Source organism: Excalfactoria chinensis, chromosome 4, assembly GCF_039878825.1.
Source record: "Excalfactoria chinensis isolate bCotChi1 chromosome 4, bCotChi1.hap2, whole genome shotgun sequence".
Classification (NCBI taxonomy): domain Eukaryota; kingdom Metazoa; phylum Chordata; class Aves; order Galliformes; family Phasianidae; genus Excalfactoria; species Excalfactoria chinensis.
In genome coordinates this window covers 31,246,005-31,258,200 of record NC_092828.1, presented here as the reverse complement: position 1 = coordinate 31,258,200, position 12,196 = coordinate 31,246,005, and the positions used below count along the sequence as shown (strand labels likewise).

The 12,196-nt window shown below is 41.9% G+C and overlaps 1 protein-coding gene across 2 annotated transcripts in view; it reads right to left on the bottom strand.

Moving 5' to 3' along the window:
- Window positions 1-12,196, bottom strand: part of UNC5C (unc-5 netrin receptor C) — a 238,359-nt gene that overhangs the window by 40,107 nt on the left and 186,056 nt on the right. For both annotated transcript variants that reach the window (XM_072334831.1, XM_072334832.1), the window contains exons 5-7: window positions 5,471-5,651; window positions 3,819-3,986; window positions 2,385-2,549 (exon numbers count right to left, since the gene is read on the bottom strand). In XM_072334831.1, coding sequence (XP_072190932.1) covers window positions 2,385-2,549; window positions 3,819-3,986; window positions 5,471-5,651 — 514 coding nt within the window. The remainder of the gene's footprint in view (window positions 1-2,384; window positions 2,550-3,818; window positions 3,987-5,470; window positions 5,652-12,196) is intronic.

Here is a 12,196-nt window from a genome sequence, read left to right as displayed (position 1 = left end):
GCTACTTTTCTTCTTCAGCTCAGCCTTCTGCCTCTCTGCAGGCTTTCTAGTTTAATGACTGTTCATCCTTTCATGTTAACAGAAAAATACTAACTACTGAATAAGAGAGTGTATGTGTGTACTAGCAAGATCATTAGTCTGAATAAATGTGACAGCGGAGTTGCACAAGAAATGCCACAGTTAGCGGTAAGCACAAACTGCAGCTTTGGGTGCAAAATACTGTAATTACAAGGGATGGAGAGAGCTCCACAGTTTTTATCCCCACAGAAATCAATATCAGTGCAGACTGCTGCTCTTTGCTGGAGCAGGGGCAGTCTGATGAAAGAGCTTATTGATTTATCCAGCTGATGCTACTGTAGTGAATAATAGACTGAAAGAAAAAGAGCTTGCAAATTAGACTCATTCAACTCAACATTTTCCAGGATACCTTTTATGCACAGCTATACAGAGATATATATTTACAAGTGAGTTTTTGTCAAAGCAACAACCGCATGGCAAGAGTGGCCCATCCAGTAGCTCATTAATTGTAGCTGCTCATACAGTGCAGGCACTGAGGTCTGCCTTTGAGCAGGAAGCACCAGAACACCCATAAACCAGATCTGGCCATGGGGTAGGCAAGCAGCCGGCCAATGCAGCCTCCTGGAGGGCTGAACATGGAGGGCAAGTGGTTGCAATGCTAAGTGGCACCCACTAGCATGACAGCTTTGAGGTCTCTGGTAGGTTTGGATGTTCCCAGGCAGGGGAAATGCCAGCTCTGGGCTGGCCCTCACCAGTCATGTGTGTGGTATTCTGGGAAGAGGTCCGTGTTCCTTCCTTGCTTATGGGCAGATCTGCTATGGATCTAGGCTCACATCAGTGAAAATATAAAAGAGGTAGAATGGTTTTGCATAAACTGCAAGGATGAAAGAAAGAAAGAGAGATCAGTAGGCACACTGCCATAATGTGCAGCAAAATCAATCTTCCCAGCAGTGATGGATCTGGAAGCAGCACTGTAGGTTTTACAGGTGTATGAAGCCCCAGGAGTATAAAGACACCACTAAAACACTGCCATTAAATTCCAGCACTGAAGGATGATCATGGCCCCTGGAGCCAAGTGGGTCAATATGTGACTGAATATTTTTCATTACCATTTTTATATACATATATATGAAGCAGAGTAAGATTCACAATAACCTCACATTCTCCCCCACTGAAAACTTCTGCTTTATACTCAGCATCCACTTTCACAAATAAAATGCAATATACCTTCAACAGATAAATGAGATCCCTATAGGGCTTTTATTCTGCTGTACTATTATATCTATTCTTCTACCAGATTTCTGCTTAAATGGCTCTCTTTATGCACACACACAAAGATGACATACACCTGTCTAAATATAAACTGATAGTAAAGAGCTCTTCTGTAGAGGGGATGTATCTTTTCTTCCTAATTTACCATAATGACTTATTCATACCACAGGAGCTAGAGGTGTGTTAGCTTTTCCACTATGATAGTCACAAAGATGTTTTACAATAAAACAGGGAAAAAAAATCCAGCCATGTCTTTGGAAAATAAAAAGCAAAAATCTCTGAATCTTTCTTTTCTATATGCCTGTTAAAAACAAATATTGGAGGACTACATTTTTTATGCTGTTGACATTGACTAATAGCTTTTCACATGATGAAAGTGCTGGTGTAAGTTACACTGAAGAAGTGTTTTTAGTAAATCTGGGTATCGTGGGGCAAAATACTGACATAGAGTATCACAAGAGGTTGCTGCCAGGACAGTAGCCACCTACTCAGGAAGTAGACCTATTAGTTTAATGGTGTTACTTACATGACTTTGGGACTATTTCAGTCACTAGTCATATGTCAGAGAGAATAAAAATTCCTGACTCTTTTTTCATTAGAAAACTCCAAGCATATCATGATCTGGACTCATAGATCCTGGATGGTCACCACCACAGCTATCTAGGCAATGAAGAGCTGAGGCTCAACAGAGAAGGAAGAAATGTCACATACTCTTCAGGAGAGAGTCTACTATACTTAGGTTATTCTAACAAAATTCAGAGAAGTTTCAACATACCAGCAGAATGAAGACTTCATTTTTAAGAATGAATGAAAAAGACACAGAAGACATTGCTTGCAAAAAAGTCAGAATCACAGTACAAGCCTACTCTTCGTTTCATCTCACTCTTATTAGTCCCTAAGACAGGACCACAACATGGATGGACACATACTGAACATCAGTACTAGAGCAGTACTACCTTCATGACACTACTGCATAAGTTAAATGAAGGCTGTGTAAGTAACAGCTGTCAGGAGATATATGATGACAAGATCTTTAGCAACCTTTTCTATGGTACATCTTTCCTGGATCCCAGAACTGATGCAGCAGCACTCACCCTGCATGCAGAGCCCGTCGGTGCAGTTCTTGGACTGCAGCACCAGTCCTTCGCAGTCCTTGCCTCCATTCTTTGGGGCCGGGGCTGTGCATTCCCTCCGGCGCCAGTGGGTACACTCTGTCCCACAAGTGGACCACTTGCTCCAGGACGTCCATTTGCCATCCACTGAGACAAGGAGAAAACACAAGGTATAAGGGGAACACGTACACAAAGGGGAGTGTGGGACCAAGCCAAAGCATTGCTCTTCTTGGGATAACTCTACCTGGAATTTTCAGTTATCCTAGCAAGGAAAAAGGACTCTAAGCCATTCCAACATGTGAATCAAATAAATAAACCAGCCTCTATTTTTAAAAGTCCTATTTCTGTCCCGGCATTATTTCTGCTCTTCCTCTCCCTTTTTAGAAACATGTCAGCAGTTTATCTGTGCTCAAAGTGTGCAAGTTGGCAATCTGTGATATATTTTTTTCTTTTTTTCTTTTTTTTTAACAGAGAGGGTAAAATTAAACTTGGCCAGAAGCTCTTCTCTAGGATGAAGATATTTAATTTTAAATATTTCATATTAAAAGAATTATTTAAAGGCAGTGATATATTTCACACGAATAGAATCAGGAATGCATTTAGCACCTTTCAAAATCCTGCAAATGATTTTCAAAAGCAAAAAGTTAAACAGTCAATGAGCTAATAATTAAATTATTCCAGTAACAGAGTTTGAGACAGTAGTCTGCCACTTGGAATAATGAACAGAAGTGAGATTTTTGCTCTTTTCAGCTCCTTTGACCCACTCCTATGACTCAGTCTTGGATGGCCAAGCTTCCTAAGTTGAAGGTGACAGAGTAGTGACACTGATTTCAGTGGTGCAGCCAACAAAGGAGAGTAGGACAGATGGCTGAATGCTGTCATGGAAAGGCCACAAACTACCTTGTGTCTCCTAAAACAATTTTGTAATTTTCATAAGTTTGCATTTAAATACCTTTTAAAAGTATTGAATTTGAAGTCAGGTAAATGTGCTTGAAAACTGGCATCCACTCTCCACATGTCTCAAATGATGCACTTGCTGTGACAGCTGGACTGAACAGACATTACAAATTTATTTGCATCACAGTCACTTTGTGGACTCAAATTCCTGTCCTCTTCCAGAGCTTTCAGCCTTTATCTCCCACTGTCTGAAGCTCTGAGCATTCTCCAAATCCCCTGAATTACCAAGGCTGAGACAAGGTCGCAAGCTGTGTGCAAAAGTGGGACCAAATCCCCTGCTGCTTAATGTAATGCGTGCGCTATTTTAACTACTTACATAACACAATTTCCTATTCATTGACTGAAATGTTGGATTTATTAATAAAGAGAAGGAAGCTTCTGTGACTAGCAGCCTTCTCCTGGAATGACTGGTGCCGGAAAAAATCATGCATTGATGGCTACGTGTTGTTTATACTGTACCTGGGCACAGGGTGGTGCAAGCTATTTTCTGAACGTTTTGTCCCTCGCAGAAGGCCCCTCCATTGAGTGGGGCAGGGTTAGTGCAGGTTCTTGTGCGCTTCTGGAAGCCTCTCCCACAGCGACTGTTGCACACTGACCACTCAGTCCAGGTAGACCAGCCTCCATTTACTGGAAAGCAAGAGCAAGAGCATGACACTGCACGAAAACTATCCTGGAGACAATTCACACTGCACCTCTTTCTTGGTTTATCCATCATGCTACACTCTCATGCTTTCAACAGGAAGATCTGGAAGTGATGATTTCTCTCTCTTTCTTTTCTAGAAGCTGATTTTGGGATGTCAGGGCAACTCCACTCACCCCAGTGTGGAAACAGCTGGTGCATATGAATGTCCTAGCACCTCAACAGATATTTAAGCTGTTCAGAGTAAGCCTACACTAAATTTTTATTTTGAACTTTGGGAAGATATTTATCCTTGGGAAGATATTTGTGCTGCCTCTCATTTCCACCTGCCTCACCTTCTGGGTTAGATAAAATGATGAGGATGAAGAGGGAATTGTGCTGCTTTGTGTACTAATGGCATCATCAGGGTATGGATAATATACCAACTGTTTAAATTCCCCAGCTCCCAAATATCAGTGATATAATACAACACTTAAGGGGCTTTAATATCAAAACCCACAAGTGGCTGCTCCTTTACATATGTTCTTGACTTCACTGTTCAAAAAAAAATACTGTATATGAATGAGGAGGAGTTCAAGCATGTCTGTATCTCTATGCTTTTGCATTCACCACGGTTACAAAACACAGTGCTTTTGCAAGGTCCATCTCTCAATATCACAAACACTGCTAATCAACTCAATTCAGCTGTTTTTCTATAAAATCTGAACTAAAAGGCCCTCATTGTAACTTCAGGGAAGCAACTGCTTACAATTAAATCTAACTGCTAGACTGAATATGAAATGAATGTTAGGGATAATCATAGGGATTTCTTCCCACTTGTCTATCCTATAATTAAGCTGATTGTAAGGAACACCAGGATAGTCAGCTGGCGTGTTGTCAGATCAGGTTTTGTTCTGCAGGATACCCCAGCTTGGGAAGCATTGTAGCAATAGCTCCATGGGGCAGAAACTCAGGCTGTAGGGAAGAACAAGATCAGCTAGAAGAGAACCCAGCAGAAAAACTGGACTGGCAAAAGGAGGGCCAACCTCAATATCAGATCAGTACTGTTGCATAGAATAATGCTATTCAATACTTTCTACTCCCCTTGTATTTATTTCTAAGCCAGGTTGTGTTCCTATGAACTGAAGCCATAGAGTGCTTTGCTAATTTGATGTCAGAGTATACTTTGGTAATAGGCATCAAAACATAGGTTGATTAGAAGAGGGATAAGAAGATGGGTGATAGCATTGAACACTGACACTCTTAACAGTATATGGAAGCATAGATTTTCTTTCAGTTTTACTCTTATTTCTGAAAAGCATCACTGAGAAAATGAAATGCATGGGTAGAAAGCAAGGTGTGATGCTTGAGGAAGAATCCAGGTAGCAACCTGGTTGCTAGCAGCAGTAAGATTTGCACACAGGCATGTTACATTTCTAGAAGCCTCCCTCTGAGTGTCCACCCCTGTGTAGCAGGACAAGGCATCACTTACCATAGACGATCACAGTTGCTGTAGTGCTTTTCCTTTTGGCCACAATGTTTTTGGCAACACAAGTGTAGTTGGCTGTGTCAGAAAGCCGGGCTTGCTTGATGATCAGGTTGTGATCAATGGTGATGTAAAAATTTCGGTCTTCCACAGGATCAATCACCTCCTCATTCTTCAGCCACTCCACCTGAGGGATTCAAAGAGCAGGAGGGGAAAAACTGAATCAGGACTGGTCACACCACAGTGGGCACAAAATCAGCCATGGTCTTGTCCATCTCTGAGAGAGCTATGAAGCACACTATAAAAAACTCACCTGGTGCACACTGCCAACTGGAAGGCAGCACCATGGTAGGAGTATGGAAGAGTAATGGTGACATCTACCTTTTTCTTCAGGCTCACTATCTCCCACCATTACTGAATGGCTTGCCTTCAAAATACTAATGCATTGTCAGAGTTGGCCAGCTGCTGAATGTGCTTTCAGAGCATGAGGCATGGGATTTGGAATAGGGTTTCTAAGGTCTCTATCTGTATGCAGAATATTCCTTTACACCAGAAACCTAAAGGAGCCAAGGTCTTGCACCCACTCTTTGTACATCTCGTCTAATAGTGCAGTAACTTTGTATGTACCTACACAAGTTGTAACACGGTGAGGTCATATAACAGACAGATTGCAAACAGGCCAAAATTTTCTAGTATACATGCACTCACGCATATATGTCTGTTATTGTTCTGCTGTACTCAGGGTTAAATGAAACAGAGACAGTTACCAAGGAAATAGGAGCTCAAAAAGACTACATCAGTGCTTAGATTTCCCTTTTCTTTGTATAAGCTGTATTTCATTTTAATAAAGCGTAATTTCCTTGGTTATACAGAAAAATATTTTTATATGTGATTTTTAATCCAGACAATGTTCTTTTTATTGTGTTCCCAAAGAAACACCCTATTATATCCCAGCTGACTGCTGTGAGCCACCCTTATGTAATTTGGCTGAAAAACTAGTAGCTTGTTTTCCTTTGAACTGAGTGTGCTCTGAAGGAAGGGACTGGGGACCTGGATGGATCAAAGCAGGGCCTTCGTGTCACTGGATCATTTCAGCTTGTGTCCAGAGTTAATGAAAGGAAGAAAAACATAAACACAATCAGCCTGCTGGGCCCAAGAGGTGCTATCTGCCAAAGTCTGCTCTCTCAAACTCCACTTTGATACACTGCTCGATGGCCACGTATTCCGAAACCAGCCAAAAATCAGTGATGTTAAAAGTCCTGCAGAAATTGATAGGAATTGGAGAGAAATAAAAGGACATAAATCTTTGGAAGCTGTGTTTCTATCACTGCAGCATTCATATTTTATCTGCCATGGAAGACACAAACTCTTGGTCATAACCTGGTTTTGCTTGCCAGGATGATTGAAATTGTTCTTCTTTTCCTGAATCCCAAGGGCCATCAAGTATAATCAAGATGGGAAGACTCTTGTTCAGTCAGTGGCAATCTCTGGCTCCTTCCCCACATGCAGGTTAAGTCTGCATGCAGCCCAGATTGAAACAACAGCCAGCAGCTCACCTCTTCTGCAGAAATTTGCTACTTAACCCCCATCTTTCACACAAATCAAGCTTCTTTCTGTATTTTCAGTTCTACTCTATTTCTGGGATGGAGTGTTTGGACTCTAAAAGATGCTACACACAGTACCAGAGCTGTGTACCCCACCACCATCAGATCCACCACTACTGTTTCTGTGATCTGCACATTGAGAAAATTGAGACATCAGTGAGGACAGGACTAGACTTGTAACATGGTCTGTCGCTCAGTCACCAGTTTTCCTGGCATAGCTATGCAAGTACGTGCACCAACCTTCCTCGCCAAGAGCTCTGTACTTGATAAATACCATCACTCTGCAACACTCTCTCTTTCTCCACAAAAGCACACACATGCATATTCAGTCTGAGTCTCAGCTGATTAGACAAAATTAAAGCTATAAGCATTAAATTCCCTTTCATCCCTGCAAGAAAACTGGAGAGGATATGAAAATAAAAGTTGCCAATATCAGAAAAAAGAGAGGCTCTACATAATTCAGTTTACTGCCTCTAGCTCTTTGTCAAATCATCTGGGAAAAAGATCCTCTTCACCTAATGGCTTACAGAATTTGCTAACAATAAAACATTAAGCTTTCAGAACTACAGGATTTATTTTTTCTTCTAAAAATCTGCTTTGCCAGTATATTGGTGCTGTGTGTGCATGTCTAAATCTCATCTCTTTTACTAGGTACATCTTGAACATAATCCAACTTATTCTTCTGTTGATACCTGGGTTTTAATGATGTCACGAGTCTGTTCACATAGCAAAGTACCACAAAATCTGAAGGGAGGAACTAAGGAGAGAACGTGTGAGATAAGAGAAGGGATGCTTTTTCCTTCCACATTTTAGCCATTGGTATAAAGAGCAACACGGAAAAGAGCACACTGCTCCTGCAGTAATTAGCTCTTGTGTTTTCTCCTTCAGTCCTTGTACAAATGTTAACTAATTAAAGCACATTACAATGTGTAAGTAAGAATTCTGTTAGTATATATTTTCAGTTTCTAATGGCCTATTTTATTTTTTTTTCTAAAGCTACTCATCCACTGACTGCAGCACTCTGCACTCCTGAGAAGAGGCAGGTTCAAACTGGGAGATAAGCAGATCTAGGGGGAGCAAGACTGTTTTCATGTACATATAAACTGATTGGGTGTCAAACACAAAAGAGAGCAAAGTGGAGCGAGACTGTGATTTGTGAATGACAAGTGCACAAACTGTTATTTCTGCAATTAAAAGCAACACTCTCTTGTGATGCCATGTTATTCCCCAGGATGTAGCCCTCTCACTTTGTGCTGCAGGCACAACAGGCAAGCAGGCAGAGATGAAGCGAGATGCCCATGGCCATTCTGAGATCCACAAGATGTCCATCTTCAGGGTCAGGCTAAACCAAGCCCTTGTGACTTTGTTTTTCAATGTCTTTTCTGGAGAAGACATTTGTAGAGGAGATACTTTCTTTTCCTAGATATTCAGAGTATGTATTTCCTGGCTATAGTCACAAAGATTCATTAACAGATAACTCCAGTACCTGAAGAGAGACTACAGGAAAGTTGGAGGGGGACTTTTATTAAGGGCATGTAGCAGCAGGACAAGGGGAAATGGTTTTAAACTGTAGGAGGGTACATTTAGACTAAATATCAGGAAGAAATTCTTTACTGTGAGGGAGGTAAGACACTGGAACAGGTTGCCCAGTGAGGTCGTAGATGCCCTCTCCCTGGAAGCATTCAAGGCCAGGATGGATGAGGTTTTGAACAAACTGGTCTAGTGGGAGGTGTCCCTGCCTATAGCAGGGGGGCTGGATCTAGATAATATTAAAGGTCCCTTCCAACTCAAACCATTCTATGATTCCATGATCTAGATCTGCCTATTCAATTAGACCAGACATATCCCTCCAAATGATACTCATAAATGCATGGATAGCTGTGCATAGGTATAGAACAAGCCTGACCATAAGTTTTCCTTAATCATAATAGCAAACATTCAATCTGCTGCAATATTGCCATGACGGCTGTTTAAGTGTTCCCTCCTGGAGATACCAGCTATGGAAAATAATAACACTCACACAACTTTCATAAACATAATCCCTCCTGAACAAAGCCAGAATGAAATTCCTATCTCTATTTCCAGTTTCCCAGCTCAGGTAATTTTACCTGTTAGATGTCTGTAAGCAGAGGAGTGAGCGCAGCAGATGAACTCACAGTCCCTGCAGGTGCTCAGAAGGCACCTCCCAGCCTGCTATAAGATTCAACTGTCCCTGTGAGCAGCTGAGGACGTACAATCCAATGTGACTGTAATTCAGAGCAGCGTACCTTGTAATGTCTGTGCTGCCATCCTGCTCCCTGGCGAGAGACAGATGTGTTGACTCTAATTATTCACTGATTGGTATCGGGAGATACATTAACATAATTGGCACATTTGTTCTAATTAACAGAGGGAACCTGCCACATGCCACTCGACATAAGAAGTGAGACCATCGGCAAGAGCAGAGAGCCTGCGGCCAGTGGGATGGTGGTACCTGGGGGCTAAGGGCAGCCCTGTCCCACTGCAGGATGCTTCTGCAGCCTGAAATAACACAGTTTAGGCAGATCCAACAGCATGCAAAGCCTGGCCAGGCTCCTGTGCAGGCTAAATTAGCACAGAGGATGTAAATCACACAAGTGATTACATATGCTGGATAACCTATTACAGAAGCTAATTGCTGACACAAATTTAGCCATGCCAAGTTACTAACATTATCAGATACTTAAATCTCTTGGCACACTTTTGTATGCGTGACTGTTTTAGAAGCTGGTAGAGCAGAAGCACAGCTGCTCTAAGAGAAATAAAGAATGCAAAAGGGATGTGGGCTCCCCCAGTTGTTCTTTATACCTCTAGTGATCTCAAGAAAATCCAGCAGGGTGCAAGCCCTAGAACCTTCACTACCCTGCAACAGCCTGCCCCAGGCCCATCTTCAGAGCATGGAGCATCTGCCAACATCAGGAATACATCTTCTGCCCCTCTAGGCATAGGTAAAATCTCCAGGCACATTCTGACAGAACAAACAAGCTGCAAGCAGCTGGGAGTAGTGAGAGAGTTGCCTCAATAAAAGATGAGTGAGGATCCCAGAACGCAAATGATTGTGAACCTGTCTTCCCCATGGCTTTCAAAACAGCAGGATCACATTCAATCTCATCTCCCAACCACAACAGTGTTCCAGGTTATGTTCTGTATATGTCGCTGGACCAATAAAATATTTCTGAAGCTAAGCACTGATTTGGACACAATGCAAGGTGCCCAAGTGAGACAGAGGAAACTAGCAGTTTTCATACAGGCTATTGAGACAACAGCTATTTCAGGTATATTGAGATCTGAGTGGCTCTTTGAAGAATGTTACTTGATTTTTGGACTTGCTCTCAGATGTATGCTTTCATCCCAGGAACAAGAGGATGCTGTACTTCGCATGCTAGTTGGTTCAAGGTTACAAAAAATTCTTTCCAAAGAGGCTGAGATTACAGCCATGAGAGACTGCAGAACACATACTGAGAATGAGACAGCAAATGCAAACTGCAGTGACATTTTGTTCAGTTGTTTTTTGCTTCTGCTGCCAATAAGGGGAATTTGTGTTCCTGCTGTGGAAACGCTTCCTTAATTGCACATATATCTCGCTTGCTGCTTGAACACTAAAATCTATACAGAGTGTATGTACAGCTGCTGGATGTCTCTGGCCCTATTACAGCTTCGCTTTGTGCACAATGGGGAAGCAAAGCTTCAACAAGGAAAGTTCCAAGGCTTTAGTGGGCTGCTTGGTTCACATAATTGCAGATGGAAAACTTTCTTTCACAGGGCTGCAAATTCAAATAAAGATCATGGCATCATTATCTGCAAATGATGGTGTTGGCCGCCTTGCAGCCCCCAGGAGACTTCTTGCTGCAAAGAGGGTTTTGGGACAGAGGACTCACAACTCATACGTATTGGTTGGTATTTCTGACACCATATGCATAGCCTGGGTCCACAATTCCCAAAGTTGGGAAACAGCTTTAAATAGGCAACTTATGTGAAGACTGTGGTTCTTTGAATACACTAGATATGGGCAGCTGGACAGGTTGATGGAATTATAGGCATTTCTGGATCATTATATTCAACAAGGGAAAAGGATGTTGGGGATAAGGGCATTCCTTGAGGACAGCTCTCTTTCTGTCCTCCCTGAAGTTGCCATATGGACAATTTCTCCAATTGATTTTAAAGATATTAAGTGTTCTGTCCAGGTTGCACACGTCAGTGATAGGAGACCATCAGCTCTAGAAGCACCTGGAAATTACTGAGCAAAACTCAGCAAAATTTGATCAAATGAGTCATGAGTGATAGCAAAGCAAATTTTGAAAACAGCTCTATTAAAATGCAGAGCCATTATCATTCTTCATGCTTAACGTGAACAGTAAGTTTGAAGAAGATACTGCCACAAGAACTGACCTAGGCAACTGTCATTGCTGGGTGACTGTGAATGCTCAGTACTCAAAATACTCAAGCTCTGCAAGCCTCTACCAGAGGTAACACTTGCACATCTGGCACTATGAAGTCTGTTTGCTGAAAGGAGCTAAAATCTGTTGGTGTCAAAGTAGGACTTGTATGTCTTGTAGGCATGCATAATAGTCTCTCCAGGATGTGGAGCTACCTTCTCTAAGGGGAGAATTCAGAATGTTTTGTGAGGCTCATCTGCCTCACAAAAAATGTGCTAAAAACTGTCCCCTACACTGTATCTTCCAAATATATATCTAAGGTAAATATAAACAAACAAATATACAACCTCATAGTGAGAGTATTTTCTAGTTAAGCACAAGACCAACATGCAAGCCTGTTCTCAAGGAAGAGGCTGTAAGTTAATTCTTGCTTCTCAGAATAGTGCTACCCACCAATAGATTGGGGTGAAGAAGGAGTGGGAATGTACAAGACCACACAGTAGCAATTATGGGAAGCTTTATCCTGTACATTAGAAGGACAGTCCTGCACTGCTACACTGTATGCAATGGCTCTCCAGGGCAAAATGAATGGACCAGCAGTGAGAAGGTAGGGTTCCTTTATATCAAAGAGATTATTCATCTCCCTGCTTCTTCCCTGCTTCACAACAGACAAGGTAAGAACTGGGTATCAGGCTGCCGTATCTTCTACACTGAAACATGGATATGAATCTCTC